This window comes from Convolutriloba macropyga, chromosome 6 (genome assembly GCF_964194025.1).
Source record: "Convolutriloba macropyga chromosome 6, txConMacr16.3, whole genome shotgun sequence".
NCBI classification, from domain to species: domain Eukaryota; kingdom Metazoa; phylum Xenacoelomorpha; order Acoela; family Convolutidae; genus Convolutriloba; species Convolutriloba macropyga.
In genome coordinates this window covers 22,526,247-22,550,107 of record NC_134473.1, presented here as the reverse complement: position 1 = coordinate 22,550,107, position 23,861 = coordinate 22,526,247, and the positions used below count along the sequence as shown (strand labels likewise).

The 23,861-nt window shown below is 38.2% G+C and overlaps 1 protein-coding gene across 1 annotated transcript in view; it reads left to right on the top strand.

Annotated features, from left to right (window-relative positions):
- The first annotated feature begins 746 nt into the window (after positions 1 to 746).
- LOC142340866 (uncharacterized) overlaps positions 747 to 23,861 on the top strand; it is a 62,907-nt gene continuing 39,792 nt past the window's right edge. Inside the window, exon 1 of the mRNA XM_075391616.1 lies at positions 747 to 1,272. Coding sequence (XP_075247731.1) covers positions 1,227 to 1,272 — 46 coding nt within the window. The 5' untranslated portion in view covers positions 747 to 1,226. The remainder of the gene's footprint in view (positions 1,273 to 23,861) is intronic.

The following is a 23,861-nucleotide window of genomic DNA, read 5'->3' as shown; positions in this document are numbered from 1 at the left end:
TCCCTATCCAGAATCTATTAATCTGAATTGCGGAAAGATAAATGTAGCGTCAGGATAAATGTGATGACACCACTAATTTAATTCACCATTAATTTAATCACACCAATGTGAGTTAATGATTCACCATTTATTTAATCACATTTATAAAATATTATTTTTTTGCGCTTGTGAAATAGATTCAATCCTCGTGTCGACCAAAAACGTCTAACGCTGCGATGATACTTCATGATCAAAAGTTCGTTGGCATGCGCCAGGTAAACTAATACAAAACAATACAAACCATCTTTTTTCCTACAATGAACTGCTTAGTGGAAACGTGATGATTCTCAGTTCATGATACGCAAAACTATTTTTTTAAAGCATTTTACCTTTAGAATCAACTTTCTAAAGCATGGCGTTTTATACTGGTCAGTACATGTTCTATCGAGCCATTTTTGATTTTTCTTTACGTGTTTTGTCTCTAACTTGCTATGAATTGTGGAAATTGTTGCTACACTACTCCACACTTCTAGACTTTTGTTTTTGCTCTATTGTATTTGCTAATTCCAAGTATGGCTTCATTTGTTGTTCTTTTGTTTCATTGTTTACTTTTCCAATGTGTTGCGTCAAAACATTTTTTGGTGTGATTCTTGTTTTACTACTAAGAATTCCTGCAAATCGTACATGACGTAGTATGACTACAACGAAATATTTTTCTCAAAGTATTGCTGCGTTCATTGTTTTCTTTTCGGTATCAGTGATTTCTTTTGGTATCGGGGCGTAACGCTTTAACAATTCTAGGGCTGAGTTCATTTTCTGTATTATCGTTGTATGACTTCAAACAATTCGTGCATATCATATATGACCTAGTACGGATACTACGAATTTTATATGACCTAGTATGAATACTAACAGTTATGTATGATGAGAAATCCGGATATATTTGTGTTGCAACATTTTCATTAAAAGACAAAAGCTTTTAAGGAAAAGTTTAGTAACATTTACACAGAGCTGTTTGATCTCCTCAATCCAGTTGTCATTTGGTATTACGTACAAACCCCATATCTCCATATCTTAAAATTGTACTGTCAAAGCTATATCTTCAAATGTTTGTGATATTTACTTTTAAATACATATCATTTTGATCTTGTGTAAATTTACTTGTTACTTTATTCTCTATAATGAAATAAAAAATTAGCTGAATTCATTGTTTATATTTTGATTCTTTTTCAATTCGCAGAAACGTTATGCCGAATGATAGCTCCCGCTTCAATGACGCACAGAATTTGAAAGGTACCCAGAGGTTTTCTGTTTAATAGTCCGGATTGTTTAATGAATTTTCTGCTTTTATTGTTGAATTTAGTGTCTGGTATATTTGATTCATCGAAAATAGATTATATGATTTTAATCAAGCACAACTGAAAGTTGAACCGGGTTGAGCGGATATTTATCAATTCAAATTTCATCAAAATAATTTGTCCCCGAAATTATTGCATGCAGCTAGTTAGCAATTAACGCAACCGTCCAAATTAATTAGGTGTTAGGAACTTCAAAACCAGACCTGGTTTCGATTGGCAAGTTTTGGTCGATTGATATTGTTTGCGGAGAGATGCAAAAGGAGTATCTTTGGATGCATCGTTGAAAAGACTTCAGAAAATGTTTCCGCCAATTATGACCTTGCAGATTTCAAAATTTCACATAAAAACATATAAATTTTCGTTCCATTAAATTCCTATAATATTCAATGGAGTTACATAATAAATGCAAAACTATCAAAATTATCCTTTTTTGCTATTTTATTAGCTCGAAAAGCATAATTAGCCATTTTATTGGTTCAATAATTTTTATCGATGTTTTATTTTATTTTATCGATGTTTTCTTGCGTCATGAAACGGGGACAAGTTCAAGGCAAATAAAATATCAAGATTCATTTTTCCACTATCTGCTTTAACTGAAACCAAAACATAATATCAACTGGTTTTCAAATTAATGATTAGTATTTTAAAATAGAAGATGGTGAAGTTCCATCCAAAAAACAAAGGACCACTGATTTCCCATAAGGAAAGAGATGGTTCAAGAAGTACAGTTGAATATTTCTATTTGTTAGAGAGTGAAAAAAGTCCGTTTCATAGTACTTTCCAATCATCTTAAATTTGATCAAAACCCACATCGATTAATTTTGCGTTTCTATTTACTTTCGATGAAAGAGAGCAAAATTGTTGGTCGTTTTCGAAGCCGTTGTTTGATTTGAAGTAATTGCTCGAAGTAGTAGTTGCTTAATACCATTTTTACTCCTTTATTTGTGTTGACTGTCAGGTTTCAAAAAGACTACTAGAACAAGTTTTGACAACAAAACATAGGTGGCAGAGAATGTTCGATATGGCGCTTTGACCTATCTGATTAACATCTGAATTAATAATTTTTGAAAAAAATAGCTTTTCACTTTTACATACCAATTAGTAAAAGAACGTACCATGAATGCAAGTTTTTTGGTGTTGTTGACATAAAATGTAGAGAATGACATAATTCTGAGGCCGCTGAAACTCGAGGCAGTTTAATTTTTTTTTCGAACTCTGGTCAACCGAAGTTCAGAGGTTTTTCTCTATTTCTTTGTGTGTGTTTCACGAATTGCCAGCCTATCACTGCGTTTTTGCCTACTGGCGGTGAGAATTAAATTGAAAGCTTTATTTAATCAATGATTTAAACATAGCGTTCCCTATAACTGAAATTTTCTGAGAAGTTGTTTTTCTTGATATGATCTTGTTTACATCGGTTCTCTTCTTTCTCATATAGTATCTGCTACTACGAGTTGTATAATACACCTTGATGCATAATTTTTGCTGGGCGAGCGATACCAACGTTACAATATTTTGATAGGAATCAAACTAATAAAAGCAGTTTTCCGGTTGACAATTTTTCTCGAACGGAAAATTATTCGCTTGCCTAATAGTCTTCATTATTTTTTTTGTTAGAAATTGTGGAACTTGATCTAAAATTTATGTTTCGTGGCGTCCCGGTGAAACGAATCCCAAAATTCGTGACAAGTTCCTGTTTTGTTCCCGGCAAGACTAGAAGAAATCTTACCAGGATCCTATTAGGAGATTTATCAGGAAATGTAGGTGGTGGTAAGTATGTGCAAGTTCTCACTTTTCCCACTAGGAAAATTGAGAAATGTCAGATTCCTAATAAGAAATATGGGCGAAAACAAGATCTCAGTAGGAAAGTTCAAAAAATAACTGGGTTCTTAGCAGGAATGAGCAGATTTCTAATAGGAAAAACAGGAATCTCTGTAAGAAAAACAGGAAGTTTATAGGTTTCGTAGCAAGACAAACGGGATTCTCTGTAGGAAAAATAGGAAATTAGCAGCCGTTGTAGCATCGAAAAAGCGGTTGGGCAGGGACCCAGATGGACTGATAGCAGCTGCTGGCTATCGAGACACCAAAATCAGCCAAGAACATGCATCCCAGAAAAACAGGGGTGGGTCCCAGTTAAGCCGGGACCAAATTAAAAAGAAAGAGCACATGTGAGCAGAGAAAGAATAGGGTGGGGTGGGTCCCAGTTAAGCCGGGACAAAAACAAAAATAAAGAGAGCACATGAGAGCAGAGAAAGAAGGGGGTGGGTGAGTCCCAGTTAAGCCGGGACCCAAACATTACAAACAAGGGACACATGAGATGCAATAGATTGGTGATTTCGATGCAACGATAGCAGCTGCTGGCTATCGGGACACCGAAATCACTCAAGAGCATGCATTTCAGAAAAAGAGGGGTGAGTCCCAGCTAAGCGGGGACCAAAAAAACAAGAGAGAAAGAGAGCACATGAGAGCGGAGAAAGAATAGGGTGGGGTGGGTCCCAGTTAAGCCGGGACCAAAACAAAAAGAAAGAGCACATGTGAGCAGAGAAAGAAGAGGGTGGGGTGGGTCCCAGTTAAGCCGGGACCAAAACAAAAATAAAGAGAGCACATGAGAGCAGAGAAAGAAGGGGGTGGGTGAGTCCCAGTTAAGCCGGGACCCAAACATTACAAACAAGGGACACATGAGATGCAATAGATTGGTGATTTCGATGCAACGATAGCAGCTGCTGGCTATCGGGACACCGAAATCACCCAAGAACATGCATCCCAGAAGAACAGGGGTGGGTCCCAGTTAAGCCGGGACCAAAACAACAAGAGAGAGAACACATGAGAGCAGAGAAAGAATAGGGTGGGGTGGGTCCCAGTTAAGCCGGGACCAAAACAAAAAGAAAGAGCACATGTGAGCAGAGAAAGAAGAGGGTGTTGTGGGTCCCAGTTAAGCGGGGACCAAAACAAAAAAAAGAGAGAACCTGAGAGCAGAGAAAGAAGGGGGTGGGTGAGTCCCAGTTTAGCCGGGACTCAAACATTACTAACAAGGAACACATGAGATGCAATAAATGGGTGAATTCGATGAAACGATAGCAGCTGCTGGCTATCGGGACACCAAAATCAGCCAAGAACATGCATCCCAGAAAAACAGGGGCGGGTCCCAGTTAAGCCGGGACCAAAACAAAAAGAAAGAGCACATGTGAGCAGAGAAAGAAGAGGGTGTTGTGGGTCCCAGTTAAGCCGGGACCAAAACAAAAAGAAAGAGAGCACATGAGAGCAGAGAAAGAAGGGGGTGGGTGAGTCCCAGTTAAGCCGGGACTCAAACATTACAAACAAGGAACACATGAGATGCAATAAATGGGTGAATTCGATGCAACGATACCAGATGCTGGCTATCGTGACACCAAAATCAGCCAAGAACATGCATCCCAGAAAAACAGGGGTGGGTCCCAGTTAAGCCGGGACCAAAAAAGAGAGAGAGAACACATGAGAGCAGAGAAAGAATAGGGTGGGGTGGGTCCCAGTTAAGCCGGGACCAAAACAAAAAGAACGAGCACATGCGAGCAGAGAAAGAAGGGGGTGGGTGAGTCCCAGTTAAGCCGGGACCAAAACAAAAAGAAAGAGAGCACATGAGAGCAGAGAAAGAAGGGGATGGGTGAGTCCCAGTTGAGCCGGGACTCAAACATTACAACCAAGGAACACATGAGATGCAATAAATGGGTGAATTTGATGCAACGATAGCAGCTGCTGGCTATCGGGACACCGAAATCACCCAAGAACATGCATCCCAGAAAAACAGGGGTGGCTCCCAGTTAAGCCGGGACCAAAACAACAAGAGAGAGAACACATGAGCAGAGAAAGAATAGGGTGGGGTGGGTCCCAGTTAAGCCGGGACCCAAACATTACAAACAAGGGACACATGAGATGCAATAGATTGGTGATTTCGATGCAACGATAGCAGCTGCTGGCTATCGCGACACCGAAATCACTCAAGAGCATGCATTTCAGAAAAAGAGGGGTGAGTCCCAGCTAAGCGGGGACCAAAAAAACAAGAGAGAAAGAGAGCACATGAGAGCGGAGAAAGAATAGGGTAGGGTGGGTCCCAGTTAAGCCGGGACCAAAACAAGAAGAAAGAGCACATGTGAGCAGAGAAAGAAGAGGGTGTTGTGGGTCCCAGTTAAGCCGGGACAAAAACAAAAATAAAGAGAGCACATGAGAGCAGAGAAAGAAGGGGGTGGGTGAGTCCCAGTTAAGCCGGGACCCAAACATTACAAACAAGGGACACATGAGATGCAATAGATTGGTGATTTCGATGCAAGGATAGCAGCTGCTGGCTATCGGGACACCGAAATCACTCAAGAGCATGCATTTCAGAAAAAGAGGGGTGAGTCCCAGCTAAGCGGGGACCAAAAAAACAAGAGAGAAAGAGAGCACATGAGAGCGGAGAAAGAATAGGGTGGGGTGGGTCCCAGTTAAGCCGGGACCAAAACAAGAAGAAAGAGCACATGCGAGCAGAGAAAGAAGAGGGTGTTGTGGGTCCCAGTTAAGCCGGGACCAAAACAAAAAGAAAGAGAGCACATGAGAGCAGAGAAAGAAGGGGGTGGGTGAGTCCCAGTTAAGCCGGGACTCAAACATTACAAACAAGGAACACATGAGATGCAATAAGTGTTGTCCTGGTTTTAAAAACTTTATAACGAAAGCTACCCAAGGGCAGCAAAATGATCGGAGGGTTGTATGACGTAGCTTTTCGAAAAATAAAGATTGTTAAATCTTGATCTCAGAAAGTCAAATCTCAAGATCAAAGTGTAAAATTGGCGTTGATTGAACTCAATTGCTAGCAAAATTGCCTAACTTGTCTAGGTGCTATGATTTCGCCCATTCTCAAGCGATGAGAACAGAGGTTTCTTTTCAAAACTACAATGAAAAAGAGAAAAAGAAGATTTTTAGGTCCATTTCACACCAAAACCTATTGTTTGAACAAGTCATAGCTATCAAAGGTGGTTGAAACACAAGCCTGAACACGCAAGTGTTGTCCTGGTTTCAATAACTTTATAACGAAAGCTACCCAAGGGCAGCAAAATGAAAGGAGGGGTGTATGACCTAGCTTTTCGAAATATAAAGATTGTTAAATCTTGATCTCAGAAAGTCAAATCTCAAGATCAAAGTGTGAAATTGGCGCTGATTGAACTCACTAGCTAGCAAAATTGCCTAACTTGTCTAGGTGCTATGATGTCGCCCTTTCTCAAGCGATGAGAACAGAGGTTTCTTTTCAAAACTACAATGAAAAAGAGAAAGAAGATTTTTAGGTCCACTTCACCCCAAAACCTATTGTTTGAACAAGCCATAGCTATCAAAAGTGGTTCAAATACAAGCCTGAACACGCAAGTGTTGTCCTGGTTTCAATAACTTTATAACGAAAGCTACCCAAGGGCAGCAAAATGAAAGGAGGGGTGTATGACGTAGCTTTCCGAAAAATAAAGATAGTTAAATCTTGATCTCAGAAAGTCAAATCTCAAGATCAAAGTGTGAAATTGGCGCTGATTGAACTCACTTGCTAGCAAAAATGCCTAACTTGTCTAGGTGCTATGATTTCGCCCATTCTCAAGCGATGAGAACAGAGGTTTCTTTTCAAAACTACAATGAAAAAGAGAAAAAGAAGATTTTTGGGTCCATTTCACCCCAAAACCTATTGTTTGAACAAGTCATAGCTATCAAAAGTGGTTCAAATACAAGCCTGAATACGCAAGTGTTGTCCTGGTTTCAATAACTTTATAACGAAAGCTACCCAAGGGCAGCAAAATGAAAGGAGGGGTGTATGACGTAGCTTTTCGAAAAATAAAGATTGTTAAATCTTGATCTCAGAAAGTCAAATGTCAAGATCAAAGTGTGAAATTGGCGCTGATTGAACTCACTTGCTAGCAAAAATGCCTAACTTGTCTAGGTTCTATGATTTTGCATATTCTCAAGCGATGAGAACAGAGGTTTCTTTTCAAAACTACAATGAAAAAGAGAAAAAGAAGATTTGTGGGTCCATTTCACCCCAAAACCTATTGTTTGAACAAGTCATAGCTATCAAAAGTGGTTCAAATACAAGACTGAACACGCAAGTGTTGTCCTGGTTTCAATAACTTTATAACGAAAGCTACCCAAGGGCAGAAAAATGAAAGGAGGGGTGTATGACGTAGCTTTTCAAAAAATAAAGATTGTTAAATCTTGATCTCAGAAAGTCAAATCTCAAGATCAAAGTGTGAAATTGGCGCTGATTGAACTCACTTCCTAGCAAAATTGCCTAACTTGTCTAGGTGCTTTGATTTCGCATATTCTCAAGCGATGAGAACAGATGTTTCTTTTCAAAACTACAATGAAAAAGAGAAAAAGAAGATATTTGGGTCCATTTCACCACAAAACCTATTGTTTGAACAGGTCATAGCTATCAAAAGCGGTTCAAGTACCAACCTAAACACGCAAGTGTTGTCCTGGTTTTAATAACTTTATAACGAAAGCTACCCAAGGGCAGCAAAATGAAAGGAGTGGTGTATGACGTAGCTTTTTGAAAAATAAAGATTGTTAAATCTTGATCTCAGAAAGTCAAATCTCAAGATCAAAGTGTGAAATTGGTGCTGATTGAACTCACTTGCTAGCAAAATTGCCTAACTTGTCTAGGTGCTATGATTTCGCATATTCTCAAGCGATGAGAACAGAGGTTTCTTTTCAAAACTACAATGAAAAAGAGAAAAAGAAGATTTGTGGGTCCTTTTCACCCCAAAACCTATTGTTTGAACAAGTCATAGCTATCAAAAGTGGTTCAAGTACCAGCCTAAACACGCAAGTGTTGTCCTGGTTTTAATAACTTTATAACGAAAACTACCCAAGGGCAGCAAAATGAAAGGAGTGGTGTATGACGTAGCTTTTTGAAAAATAAAGATTGTTAAATCTTGATCTCAGAAAGTCAAATCTCAAGATCAAAGTGTGAAATTGGCGCTGATTGAACTCACTTGCTAGCAAAATTGCCTAACTTGTCTAGGTGCTATGATTTCGCATATTCTCAAGCGATGAGAACAGAGGTTTCTTTTCAAAACTACAATGAAAAAGAGAAAAAGAAGATTTGTGGGTCCATTTCACCCCAAAACCTATTGTTTGAACAAGTCATAGCTATCAAAAGTGGTTCAGATACAAGCCTGAACACGCAAGTGTTGTCCTGGTTTCAATAACTTTATAACGAAAGCTACCCAAGGGCAGAAAAATGAAAGGAGGGGTGTATGACGTAGCTTTTCAAAAAATAAAGATTTTTAAATCTTGATCTCGGAAAGTCAAATCTCAAGATCAAAGTGTGAAATTGGCGCTGATTGAACTCACTTCCTAGAAAAATTGCCCAACTTGTCTAGGTGCTTTGATTTCGCATATTCTCAAGCGATGAGAACATATGTTTCTTTTCAAAACTACAATGAAAAAGAGAAAAAGATTTTTGGGTCCATTTCACCCCAAAACCTATTGTTTGAACAGGTCATAGCTATCAAAAGTGGTTCAAGTACCAGCCTGAACACGCAAGTGTTGTCCTGGTTTTAATAACTTTATAACGAAAGCTACCCAAGGCCAGCAAAATGAAAGGAGTGGTGTATGACGTAGCTTTTCGAAAAATAAAGATTGTTAAATCTTGATCTCAGAAAGTCAAATCTCAAGATCAAGGTGTGAAATTGGCGCTGATTGAACTCACTAGCTAGCAAAATTGCCTAACTTGTCTAGGTGCTATGATTTCGCCCATTCTCAAGCGATGAGAACAGAGGTTTTTTTTTCAAAACTACAATGAAAAAGAGAAAAAGAAGATTTGTGGGTCCAATTCACCCCAAAACCTATTGTTTGAACAAGTCATAGCTATCAAAAGTGGTTCAAATACAAGCCTGAACACGCAAGTGTTGTCCTGGTTTCAATAACTTAAAAACGAAAGCTACCCAAGGGCAGCAAAATGAAAGAAGGTGTGTATGACGTAGCTTTTCGAAAAATAAAGATTGTTAAATCTTGATCTCAGAAAGTCAAATCTGAAGATCAAAGTGTGAAATTGGCTCTGTTTGAACTCAATTGCTAGCAAAATTGCCTAAATTGTCTAGGTGCTATGATTTCGCATATTCTCAAGCGATGAGAACAGAGGTTTCTTTTGAAAACTACAATGAAAAAGAGAAAAAGAAGATTTTTGGGTCCATTTCACCCCAAAACCTATTGTTTGAACAAGTCATAGCTATCAAAAGTGGTTCAAATACAAGCCTGAACACGCAAGTGTTGTCCTGGTTTCAATAACTTTAAAACGAAAGCTACCCAAGTGCAGCAAAATGAAAGGAGGGGTGTATGACGTAGCTTTTCGAAAAATAAAGATTGTTAAATCTTGATCTCAGAAAGTCAAATCTCAAGATCAAAGTTTGAAATTGGCGCTGATTGAACTCACTTGCTAGCAAAATTGCCTAACTTGTCTAGGTGCTATGATTTCGCCCATTCTCAAGCGATGAGAACAGAGGTTTCTTTTCAAAACTACAATGAAAAAGAGAAAAAGAAGATTTTTGGGTCCAATTCACCACAAAACCTATTGTTTGAACAAGTCATAGCTATCAAAAGTGGTTCAAATACAAGCCTGAACACGCAACTGTTGTCCTGGTTTCAATAACTTCAAAACGAAAGCTACCCAAGGGCAGCAAAAGGAAAGGAGGGGTGTATGACGTAGCTTTTCGAAAAATAAAGATTGTTAAATCTTGATCTCAGAAAGTCAAATCTCAAGATCAAAGTTTGAAATTGGCGTTGATTGAACTCACTTGCTATCAAAATTGCCTAACTTGTCTAGGTGCTATGATTTCGCATATTCTCAAGCGATGAGAACAGAGGTTTCTTTTCAAAACTACAATGAAAAAGAGAAAAAGAAGATTTGTGGGTCCATTTCACCCCAAAACCTATTGTTTGAACAAGTCATAGCTATCAAAAGTAGTTCAAATACAAGCCTGAACACGCAAGTGTTGTCCTGGTTTCAATAATTTTATAACGAAAGCTACCCAAGGGCAGAAAAATGAAAGGAGGGGTGTATGACGTAGCTTTTCAAAAAATAAAGATTGTTAAATCTTGATCTCAGAAAGTCAAATCTCAAGATCAAAGTGTGAAATTGGCGCTGATTGAACTCACTTCCTAGCAAAATTGCCTAACTTGTCTAGGTGCTTTGATTTCGCATATTCTCAAGCGATGAGAACAGATGTTTCTTTTCAAAACTACAATGAAAAAGAGAAAAAGAAGATTTTTGGGTCCATTTCACCACAAAACCTATTGTTTGAACAGGTCATAGCTATCAAAAGCGGTTCAAGTACCAGCCTGAACACGCAAGTGTTGTCCTGGTTTTAATAACTTTATAACGAAAGCTACCCAAGGGCAGCAAAATGAAAGGAGTGGTGTATGACGTAGCTTTTTGAAAAATAAAGATTGTTAAATCTTGATCTCGGAAAGTCAAATCTCAAGATCAAAGTGTGAAATTGGCTCTGGTTGAACTCACTTGCTAGCAAAATTGCCTAACTTGTCTAGGTGCTATGATTTCGCATATTCTCAAGCGATGAGAACCGAGGTTTCTTTTCAAAACTACAATGAAAAAGAGAAAAAGAAGATTTGTGGGTCCATTTCACCCCAAAACCTATTGTTTGAACAAGTCATAGCTATCAAAAGTGGTTCAGATACAAGCCTGAACACGCAAGTGTTGTCCTGGTTTCAATAACTTTATAACGAAAGCTACCCAAGGGCAGAAAAATGAAAGGAGGGGTGTATGACGTAGCTTTTCAAAAAATAAAGATTGTTAAATCTTGATCTCGGAAAGTCAAATCTCAAGATCAAAGTGTGAAATTGGCGCTGATTGAACTCACTTCCTAGCAAAATTGCCTAACTTGTCTAGGTGCTTTGATTTCGCATATTCTCAAGCGATGAGAACAGATGTTTCTTTTCAAAACTACAATGAAAAAGAGAAAAAGAAGATTTTTGGGTCCATTTCACCCCAAAACCTATTGTTTGAACAGGTCATAGCTATCAAAAGCGGTTCAAGTACCAGCCTGAACACGCAAGTGTTGTCCTGGTTTTAATAACTTTATAACGAAAGCTACCCAAGGCCAGCAAAATGAAAGGAGTGGTGTATGACGTAGCTTTTCGAAAAATAAAGATTGTTAAATCTTGATCTCAGAAAGTCAAATCTCAAGATCAAAGTGTGAAATTGGCGCTGATTGAACTCACTAGCTAGCAAAATTGCCTAACTTGTCTAGGTGCTATGATTTCGCCCATTCTCAAGCGATGAGAACAGAGGTTTTTTTTTTCAAAACTACAATGAAAAAGAGAAAAAGAAGATTTGTGGGTCCAATTCACCCCAAAACCTATTGTTTGAACAAGTCATAGCTATCAAAAGTGGTTCAAATACAAGCCTGAACACGCAAGTGTTGTCCTGGTTTCAATAACTTAAAAACGAAAGCTACCCAAGGGCAGCAAAATGAAAGGAGGGGTGTATGACGTAGCTTTTCGAAAAATAAAGATTGTTAAATCTTGATCTCAGAAAGTCAAATCTGAAGATCAAAGTGTGAAATTGGCGCTGATTGAACTCACTTCCTAGCAAAATTGCCTAACTTGTCTAGGTGCTTTGATTTCGCATATTCTCAAGCGATGAGAACAGATGTTTCTTTTCAAAACTACAATGAAAAAGAGAAAAAGAAGATTTTTGGGTCCATTTCACCCCAAAACCTATTGTTTGAACAGGTCATAGCTATCAAAAGCGGTTCAAGTACCAGCCTGAACACGCAAGTGTTGTCCTGGTTTCAATAACTTAAAAACGAAAGCTACCCAAGGGCAGCAAAATGAAAGGAGGGGTGTATGACGTAGCTTTTCGAAAAATAAAGATTGTTAAATCTTGATCTCAGAAAGTCAAATCTGAAGATCAAAGTGTGAAATTGGCGCTGATTGAACTCACTTCCTAGCAAAATTGCCTAACTTGTCTAGGTGCTTTGATTTCGCATATTCTCAAGCGATGAGAACAGATGTTTCTTTTCAAAACTACAATGAAAAAGAGAAAAAGAAGATTTTTGGGTCCATTTCACCCCAAAACCTATTGTTTGAACAGGTCATAGCTATCAAAAGCGGTTCAAGTACCAGCCTGAACACGCAAGTGTTGTCCTGGTTTTAATAACTTTATAACGAAAGCTACCCAAGGCCAGCAAAATGAAAGGAGTGGTGTATGACGTAGCTTTTTGAAAAATAAAGATTGTTAAATCTTGATCTCGGAAAGTCAAATCTCAAGATCAAAGTGTGAAATTGGCTCTGGTTGAACTCACTTGCTAGCAAAATTGCCTAACTTGTCTAGGTGCTATGATTTCGCATATTCTCAAGCGATGAGAACCGAGGTTTCTTTTCAAAACTACAATGAAAAAGAGAAAAAGAAGATTTGTGGGTCCATTTCACCCCAAAACCTATTGTTTGAACAAGTCATAGCTATCAAAAGTGGTTCAGATACAAGCCTGAACACGCAAGTGTTGTCCTGGTTTCAATAACTTTATAACGAAAGCTACCCAAGGGCAGAAAAATGAAAGGAGGGGTGTATGACGTAGCTTTTCAAAAAATAAAGATTGTTAAATCTTGATCTCGGAAAGTCAAATCTCAAGATCAAAGTGTGAAATTGGCGCTGATTGAACTCACTTCCTAGCAAAATTGCCTAACTTGTCTAGGTGCTTTGATTTCGCATATTCTCAAGCGATGAGAACAGATGTTTCTTTTCAAAACTACAATGAAAAAGAGAAAAAGAAGATTTTTGGGTCCATTTCACCCCAAAACCTATTGTTTGAACAGGTCATAGCTATCAAAAGCGGTTCAAGTACCAGCCTGAACACGCAAGTGTTGTCCTGGTTTTAATAACTTTATAACGAAAGCTACCCAAGGCCAGCAAAATGAAAGGAGTGGTGTATGACGTAGCTTTTCGAAAAATAAAGATTGTTAAATCTTGATCTCAGAAAGTCAAATCTCAAGATCAAAGTGTGAAATTGGCGCTGATTGAACTCACTAGCTAGCAAAATTGCCTAACTTGTCTAGGTGCTATGATTTCGCCCATTCTCAAGCGATGAGAACAGAGGTTTTTTTTTTCAAAACTACAATGAAAAAGAGAAAAAGAAGATTTGTGGGTCCAATTCACCCCAAAACCTATTGTTTGAACAAGTCATAGCTATCAAAAGTGGTTCAAATACAAGCCTGAACACGCAAGTGTTGTCCTGGTTTCAATAACTTAAAAACGAAAGCTACCCAAGGGCAGCAAAATGAAAGAAAGGGTGTATGACGTAGCTTTTCGAAAAATAAAGATTGTTAAATCTTGATCTCAGAAAGTCAAATCTGAAGATCAAAGTGTGAAATTGGCTCTGTTTGAACTCAATTGCTAGCAAAATTGCCTAAATTGTCTAGGTGCTATGATTTCGCATATTCTCAAGCGATGAGAACAGAGGTTTCTTTTGAAAACTACAATGAAAAAGAGAAAAAGAAGATTTTTGGGTCCATTTCACCCCAAAACCTATTGTTTGAACAAGTCATAGCTATCAAAAGTGGTTCAAATACAAGCCTGAACACGCAAGTGTTGTCCTGGTTTCAATAACTTTAAAACGAAAGCTACCCAAGGGCAGCAAAATGAAAGGAGGGGTGTATGACGTAGCTTTTCGAAAAATAAAGATTGTTAAATCTTGATCTCAGAAAGTCAAATCTCAAGATCAAAGTGTGAAATTGGCGCTGATTGAACTCACTTGCTAGCAAAATTGCCTAACTTGTCTAGGTGCTATGATTTCGCCCATTCTCAAGCGATGAGAACAGAGGTTTCTTTTCAAAACTACAATGAAAAAGAGAAAAAGAAGATTTTTGGGTCCAATTCACCCCAAAACCTATTGTTTGAACAAGTCATAGCTATCAAAAGTGGTTCAAATAAAAGCCTGAACACGCAGGTGTTGTCCTGGTTTCAATAACTTCAAAACGAAAGCTACCCAAGGGCAGCAAATTTAAAGGAGGGGTGTATGACGTAGCTTTTCGAAAAATAAAGATTGTTAAATCTTGATCTGAGAAAGTCAAATCTCAAGATCAAAGTGTGAAATTGGCGCTGATTGAACTCACTTGCTAGCAAAATTGCCTAACTTGTCTAAGTGCTATGATTTCGCATATTCTAAAGCGATGAGAACAGAGGTTTCTTTTCAAAACTACAATGAAAAAGAGAAAAAGAAGATTTGTGGGTCCATTTCACCCCAAAACCTATTGTTTGAACAAGTCAATGCTATCAAAAGTAGTTCAAATACAAGCCTGAACACGCAAGTGTTGTCCTGGTTGCAATAACTTTAAAACGAAAGCTACCCAAGGGCAGCAAAATGAAAAGAGGGGTGTATGACGTAGCTTTTCGAAAAATAAAGATTGTTAAATCTTGATCTCAGAAAGTCAAATCTGAAGATCAAAGTGTGAAATTGGCTCTGTTTGAACTCAATTGCTAGCAAAATTGCCTAAATTGTCTAGGTGCTATGATTTCGCATATTCTCAAGCGATGAGAACAGAAGTTTCTTTTGAAAACTACAATGAAAAAGAGAAAAAGAAGATTTTTGGGTCCATTTCACCCCAAAACCTATTGTTTGAACAAGTCATAGCTATCAAAAGTGGTTCAAATACAAGCCTGAACACGCAAGTGTTGTCCTGGTTTCAATAACTTTATAACGAAAGCTACCCAAGGGCAGCAAAATGAAAGGAGGGGTGTATGACGTAGCTTTTCGAAAAATAAAGATTGTTAAATCTTGATCTCAGAAAGTCAAATCTCAAGATCGAAGTGTGAAATTGGCGCTGATTGAACTCACTTGCTAGCAAAATTGCCTAATTTGTCTAGGTGCTATGATTTCGCATATTCTCAAGCGATGAGAACAGAGGTTTCTTTTCAAAACTACAATGAAAAAGAGAAGAAGAAGATTTGTGGGTCCATTTCACGCCAAAACCTATTGTTTGAACAAGTCAATGCTATCAAAAGTAGTTCAAATACAAGCCTGAACACGCAAGTGTTGTCTTGGTTTCAATAACTTTAAAACGAAAGCTACCCAAGGGCAGCAAAATGAAAGGAGGGGTGTATGACGTAGCTTTTCGAAAAATAAAGATTGTTAAATCTTGATCTCAGAAAGTCAAATCTCAAGATCAGAGTGTGAAATTGGCGCTGATTGAACTCACTTGCTAGCAAAATTGCCTAACTTGTCTAGGTGCTATGATTTCGCATATTCTCAAGCGATGAGAAGAGAGGTTTCTTTTCAAAACTACAATGAAAAAGAGAAAAAGAAGATTTGTGGGTCCATTTCACCCCAAAACCTATTTTTTGAACAAGTCATAGCTATCAAAAGCGGTTCAAATACAAGCCTGAACACGCAAGTGTTGTCCTGGTTTCAATAACTTTATAACGAAAGCTACCCAAGGGTAGCAAAATGAAAGGAGGGGTGTATGACGTAGCTTTTCGAAAAAAAAGATTGTTAAATCTTGATCTCAGAAAGTCAAATCTCAAGATCAGAGTGTGAAATTCGCGCTGATTGAACTCACTTGCTAGCAAAATTGCCTAACTTGTCTAGGTGCTATGATTTCGCATATTCTCAAGCGATGAGAACAGAGGTTTCTTTTCAAAACTACAATGAAAAAGAGAAAAAGATTTGTGGGTCCATTTCACCCCAAAACCTATTGTTTGAACAAGTCATAGCTATCAAAAGCGGTTCAAATACAAGCCTGAACACGCAAGTGTTGTCCTGGTTTCAATAACTTTATAACGAAAGCTACCCAAGGGTAGCAAAATGAAAGGAGGGGTGTATGACGTAGCTTTTCGAAAAAAAAGATTGTTAAATCTTGATCTCAGAAAGTCAAATCTCAAGATCAAAGTGGGAAATTGGCGCTGATTGAACTCACTTGCTAGCAAAATTGCCTAACTTGTCTAGGTGCTTTGATTTCGCATATTCTCAAGCGATGAGAACAGAGGTTTCTTTTCAAAACTACAATGAAAAAGAAGATTTGTGGGTCCATTTCACCCCAAAACCTATTGTTTGAACAAGTCATAGCTATCAAAAGTGGTTCAAATACAAGCCTGGAGACGCAAGTGTTGTCCTGGTTTCAATAACTTTATAACGAAAGCTACCCAAGGGCAGCAAAATGAAAGGAGGGGTGTATGACCTAGCTTTTCGAAAATTAAAGATTGTTAAATCTTGATCTCAGAAAGTCAAATCTGAAGATCAAAGTGTGAAATTGGCTCTGTTTGAACTCAATTGCTAGCAAAATTGCCTAAATTGTCTAGGTGCTATGATTTCGCATATTCTCAAGCGATGAGAACAGAGGTTTCTTTTGAAAACTACAATGAAAAAGAGAAAAAGAAGATTTGTGGGTCCATTTCACCCCAAAACCTATTGTTTGAACAAGTCATAGCTATCAAAAGCGGTTCAAATACAATCCTGAACACGCAAGTGTTGTCCTGGTTTCAATAACTTTATAACGAAAGCTACCCAAGGGTAGCAAAATGAAAGGAGGGGTGTATGACGTAGCTTTTCGAAAAAAAAGATTGTTAAATCTTGATCTCAGAAAGTCAAATCTCAAGATCAGAGTGTGAAATTGGCGCTGATTGAACTCACTTGCTAGCAAAATTGCCTAACTTGTCTAGGTGCTATGATTTCGCATATTCTCAAGCGATGAGAACAGAGGTTTCTTTTCAAAACTACAATGAAAAAGAGAAAAAGATTTGTGGGTCCATTTCACCCCAAAACCTATTGTTTGAACAAGTCATAGCTATCAAAAGCGGTTCAAATACAAGCCTGAACACGCAAGTGTTGTCCTGGTTTCAATAACTTTATAACGAAAGCTACCCAAGGGTAGCAAAATGAAAGGAGGGGTGTATGACGTAGCTTTTCGAAAAAAAAAGATTGTTAAATCTTGATCTCAGAAAGTCAAATCTCAAGATCAAAGTGGGAAATTGGCGCTGATTGAACTCACTTGCTAGCAAAATTGCCTAACTTGTCTAGGTGCTTTGATTTCGCATATTCTCAAGCGATGAGAACAGAGGTTTCTTTTCAAAACTACAATGAAAAAGAGAAAAAGAAGATTTGTGGGTCCATTTCACCCCAAAACCTATTGTTTGAACAAGTCATAGCTATCAAAAGTGGTTCAAATACAAGACTGGAGACGCAAGTGTTGTCCTGGTTTCAATAACTTTATAACGAAAGCTACCCAAGGGCAGCAAAATGAAAGGAGGGGTGTATGACGTAGCTTTTCGAAAATTAAAGATTGTTAAATCTTGATCTCAGAAAGTCAAATCTCAAGATCAAAGTGTGAAATTGGCGCTGATTGAACTCACTTGCCAGCAAAATTGCCTGACTTGTCTAGGTGCTATGATTTCGCCCATTCTCAAGCGATGAGAACAGAGGTTTCTTTTCAAAACTACAATGAAAAAGAGAAAAAGAAGATTTGTGGGTCCATTTCACCCCAAAACCTATTGTTTGAACAAATCATAGCTATCAAAAGCGGTTCAAATACAAGCCTGAACACGCAAGTGTTGTCCTGGTTTCAATAACTTTATAACGAAAGCTACCCAAGGGTAGCAAAATGAAAGGAGGGGTGTATGACGTAGCTTTTCGAAAAAAAAGATTGTTAAATCTTGATCTCAGAATGTCAAATCTCAAGATCAAAGTGGGAAATTGGCGCTGATTGAACTCACTTGCTAGCAAAATTGCCTAACTTGTCTAGGTGCTTTGATTTCGCATAATCTCAAGCGATGAGAACAGAGGTTTCTTTTCAAAACTACAATGAAAAAGAGAAAAAGAAGATTTGTGGGTCCATTTCACCCCAAAACATATTGTTTGAACAAGTCATAGCTATCAAAAGTGGTTCAAACACAAGCCTGAAGACGCAAGTGTTGTCCTGGTTTTAATAACTTTATAACGAAAGCTACCCAAGGGCAGCAAAATGAAAGGAGGGGTGTATGACGTAGCTTTTCGAAAATTAAAGATTGTTAAATCTTGATCTCAGAAAGTCAAATCTCAAGATCAAAGTGTGAAATTGGCGCTGATTGAACTCACTTGCTAGCAAAATTGCCTAACTTGTCTAGGTGCTATGATTTCGCATATTCTCAAGCGATGAGAACAGAGGTTTCTTTTCAAAACTACAATGAAAAAGAGAAAAAGAAGATTTGTGGGTCCATTTCACCCCAAAACCTATTGTTTGAACAAGTCATAGCTATCAAAAGTGGTTCAAACACAAGCCTGAAGACGCAAGTGTTGTCCTGGTTTTAATAACTTTATAACGAAAGCTACCCAGGGGCAGCAAAATGAAAGGAGGGGTGTATGACTTAGCTTTTCGAAAAATAAAGATTGTTAAATGTTGATCTCCGAAAGTCAAATCTCAAGATCAAAGCGTGAAATTGGCGCTGATTGAACTCACTTGCTAACAAAATTGCCTAATCTGTCTAGGTGCTATGATTTCGCCCATTCTCAAGCGATGAGAACAAAGGTTTCTTTTCAAAACTACAATGAAAAAGAGAAAGAAGATTTTTGGGTCCATTTCACCCCAAAACCTATTGTTTGATTAGGTCAAAAGATTGTTATATCTTGATGTCAAAAGTAAAATCCCAATGATTTATTGCTATATATTCCGCAATGAAGAGTTTGAGGGAAGAGAACATTGTAGAACAAATTATTTCTGAACATGAACGCATGACAAACTAATGGAAATTACTTGTTTACTCTTCAGAGTTTTTGTCTGACATTCGAAACAAGAGCGGTTATAAAAGAATCCAAGTTGTAGTTTAATCACGCTCGAAGGCTCCACAAACTTTGGACAAAATCAGGTTTCCAGCTACATCTCGAACAATACAAGGCCAGGTCAGGTTTTTTACGTCCACTAAAGTAACATCAGAATTCATCCGCTGGATTAAAAAATTGTGGTCGTAACAGCCGTCGATCAACTCTAAGCCTTCCTCTAAATCTAGAGCCGTGCGATAATCGTCGATTGGGGTAGCTGCCTCCTCAAAAAGTTCGCTCAGAAAGCTCGAAAGTGATTTCAGAGCCCGAAATTCCTTAATATGAACGGCAGCAGCTTTCGCCTCGCTATCGGCAAAGATAGCCATTAATTGGCCAAAACATGTGGTGCCATTTTTGTCAAACTCAAGAAAATGCACGCAAGTTTTGTCTGAATGCCAGGAACACTTACTACCATGACAAAAAAATGTTTTTGAGTCAATTTCAAATGTACTGCTCGTGACAAAAATCTCTTGTGCAGCTTCAATTTCGATTAAACATTCAGTGGGACGGAACAACTTTAGAGATCCAATTACTGTTGCAGCACAATTCCAACTAAATTTTCGCCTGAAGAACCGTCGTTGATTCCTCTTGACTGGCAATTTTGTTGCTAAGGATGCACTTGTAATTGGCCCAATAGCACGTTTCAGATGATAGTGTGCAGCTTCGAAAGGCATGCAGGACAAGGAAGCCAAGGGTCCTGACATCTTCACCTGATCAGCCAAGTGACCAAGAGAATGCATATTAAAAGTTTGCGCTGCCTCACCGTAGAATCTTGGAACCAACTTTTGGAATATCTTTATAAGACGTTCTGCTACATCTATAAACGATTTATCAAGCGGCTCAACTAAATACCTGACTGCAGAACTCAGTAGAAAAAAATGTATAAACATAAACAACGAGAGAGTTCCATATAAGGATGTGAAATCGTAAAAAAGAAACAACTTAAATTCGGCAGCTTTCCAATATTTTAACGTTTCCAGACGTCTCAGCTGTCTTTTGTTCTCGCTTCCAGGTACTCTGCATTTAATCAAATAGGCAGATACATCGGCATTTCTGCAACCCAAGAACTTCTTTGAGTTGGTTATCCTGGTCAGAATTGTCTTTACAACGCCTAGGAATACTTGATGCATATAATCAATAAGCATGTCATCGGGGAGCGTTACAATGTCCTCTATAGCTGATGGACCTAAGGAAACATATTCTAAGTTAGAGAAAAATACCAAATATTTACTTCAAAAATTTTGACTTTTTGTTTACCTCGCAGACCAAATAGGGATTTTTGTCCGGGCTTTAGGCAGCGAAGCACTACCATGCGATCCTTTGAGGTCCTCTCAGAAACATTTTCTTCGTTGAAAGGATAAATCCAAACATCTTTCGTGAGAGCTCTACGTCCGATAGCTAAACAGTTACTGCAACCATAACGCCCATTAAACTGTGTCTGGTTCATTAGAGGAGCTTTCATTACCATGTCCACTATAACATACTGAATCTTTGCAGTAAATTCGATTGTTGAGCCTTTTACGTTCAACCTTCGTACTGCATTGGAATTCACGAATTTTTTGACAGTGTGGTTCATCAGATCATCAACCTTTGGTTTTCTATCTCCGCCGAATAACGATAAAAGCAGCAAATTTTTGTAGCTTACACGTCTCTTCGATGGTAAGTTAAGAAGCATGAGCCAGACGGGATACAAATTAAATTTTGCAGAATTGAATGGAGACACACCATCCGTGCTCAAAGCGAAGAACAAACAATTTTTATCTGGCTTTGGTAAACTCAGATCAGTTTGCAGTTGGAAATTTTCGGCTGTAATAAGGTCGTAATTTTCGCTTAGCACGTGACTCAGTTGTCTTTCAAAATTTAGATCAAATATAATGCCCTCAGGAATCTTTCTTTCAACAATACCTGACAACAAACTATTTTCTTGCTGTCTCAGAGAGTACATTGTTGGTAAGTTGTTAGCAGAAGGCATGGCTTTACTAAAGAGGCAGAGAATTCCGGCAACGGCACGCTCAGAGAGAGCGTGAGTATCAGCAAGATCCATAATTTCACCGCAAAAAGATTGAGTGGAAAGTTTTGAGCCGGTGCAGATCATTTCAGCAGCCGAACTACTTCCGTCATAAAACTCTGACTGTTGACTTTCATCGTTAGTCGCGTTGGGACTATGCGTAGAAACGTGCGGCTCCTCTCCGTCATTATCTGATAGGCAATCAATTTTTACAGGTTTAGAGCATGGATTGGCAGCTACTTCTTCAATGAAATCTTCAAATTTTAAAGATGATTCGTGCGGAATATCGTTGTCAGAAGTATCAGATGATGATGCTCTGGAGGCAGAAGAATCCGCGCACGAAAGCAATCTTACTCGGTATCGTGATCTTTTGGTTACTCGCGATTGGTAAGTCAGACCAATATCACGATGACGTTTGCGAAGTTTTTGAAGGGCTTTTTTTTCAAATTCTTCTTTTGCTAACCGTGATTTCGAAAACCGTAAGGCTCTAATTCTTCCTGATCGGGTCCAACTTTGAATACTGTGACTTTTTCCGTGCATTTCAGTGTGAGGGCACTCACAGAACTTCCTTTCAGGGCCAAAATAATCACCACTATAAAGTACCGTTATTTCATCACCTGGAGAAATGCCAGCGCTTGAAGTTACCCGAAGTCTCACTTGTGCTTGCTTTGTGTTTGCAACATAGGCAGCATTTTCGCGGCAGCTCGAATTGACAAAAGAAACTCCACCTAACATAACTTTTGAACCCGTGTGATGGCGAATGACAGAAACATCATTCTTGCCATCAATAATTTCATTTTCCTTGATAGGCGCTAGAAAGCCAACCAAGCCAGGAATGAAATCGCCCTTCCTGAAACTTTTCCTAGCGTAAACACCAAAGCTGCAGAAACCGGTATCCCTTGTATAATTAGAAATGAGCGGTCGGAACTCTACATTTTCGAGCGACAAGACGTACGCATCCTCCATGTCTCTTTTCAACGCCTCGTATATAGTTGTATTCCTTAGAGGCATGCCACACGTAATTTTATGCGAAATTTGATCTTCTAAGTCGATATATTTGGACGTTAGTTCGGCGTCGGCAAGCGCTAGGTCATGCCAAAAAATTGAACGACTCATGTTTGGAACTAAAAATCATAATTAAAAATCAAAATGAGTATAGATGAGAGAAGATAATCGGATAACCATTTCCATAAAAACTACTAATTTTTTAGAGCTCCTGCTATGGTCTGCAGGGCCTTTAAAATCTTTGAGGCAAAATTTTTTTCACCAGAAAATTGTATCATAAACAATTAACACCAGAATAACATTCTAAGTATTTAAAGTCGCTAACATTTTTTGCACATAGTTTTGTCTGGAAGCAAAAGGCAACTAGCACAAACAAATTGACTGCACTTCAAGCACTCTAAAAAATCAGCTCTTGATAACTTGATGCTAACATTACAAACAGAGCACCTCAACGGCTCAAAAGATTGAAGTTCTGATTTTAAGTTTCTCTCTTTGAAGCCTCTCCACCATTCAACTCCAGCTTCACGACTTTTCGCCCAAGACATTGGAAACTTCAGTTCAGAAATTGTGGCTTTACAAAATGCATATCCCAGAATCTGCTTGAGAGCCCTCTTGCGTTGAGAACACCAACCCCTTATTTCTTCAGCCATGGATTTTTCTTGGGCATCGGAGAACACCTTCTTCAGACAACCATCGTTCTTCAATTTCCGTTTCAAAGTACTCAGCGGAACACCAGTAGATCGAGCGACACACCTTGCGCCATAGCCACCCTCATTGACTAAGAATAAGGCCATCTCAATATCGCTGTCATTGTATGAACGGGTGGTCTTTCGTACATAGGATCTCGGCATGTTCAATCTTAAAACGGGGAAAATGAGTTCATGAAGTAAACAGTTGCTCAAAATGAAACTCAGAGAAAAATTTGAGGTACGTTGCAAAAGTTGAAATAGGAAAAACCAGCAAAAAACAATTTTTTTGATGACAACTGAAAATCGGAAACGATAATACATCAGATTCTGATAAATGTTGAATACAAAAAAAAATATTTTGCAGATATAGGTCTGAAAAAGCAAAATACTATAATGGAGAACCCTTGGAATGAAACAATCAAATTTTAGTTTTATATATATATATATATATATATATTTATATATATATGATTATATATATATATATATGATTATATATATATATATATATATATATATATATATATATCAAGAGTTAAATAAAGAATTAGTTTATCGCAGCAGACAAAAAAATTGCAGCAGACTCCTGAACTGAAAACGCTTTTGAAAATGATTCAATTGACGAAACTCAGAGAGTAAATTATTACAGAATCAAAAATTCTTAACTGTATCATAGAACAAAGCAGTGACCGAGACTGTCGAAGCATTTACATGTCATCAATACGCACTGCATATTTTATCCATTATATTGCGTTTTCCACACACTGTAGTCCTTCGACGTTTGAGAATTTTTTCAGATCTCTTCCCTTTTGATTAATAGCCCTTCTCGCCTCCTCCCATTTTCCGCTGAACCTTTCTTCCACTAAGTTTTTGATCACTATTACTTTGTCGCTGCTCAACGGCGCTCGGTTTGAAATTTTTTGCGGACTGATAATACCGTCTCGTAACTCTTCTTCGGTGAAGAATTCGCACGCCAACCTGACTCCGTACGCCCCAGGAGTTGAACCAGTTTTAAATTTTAGCCCATTGTCTC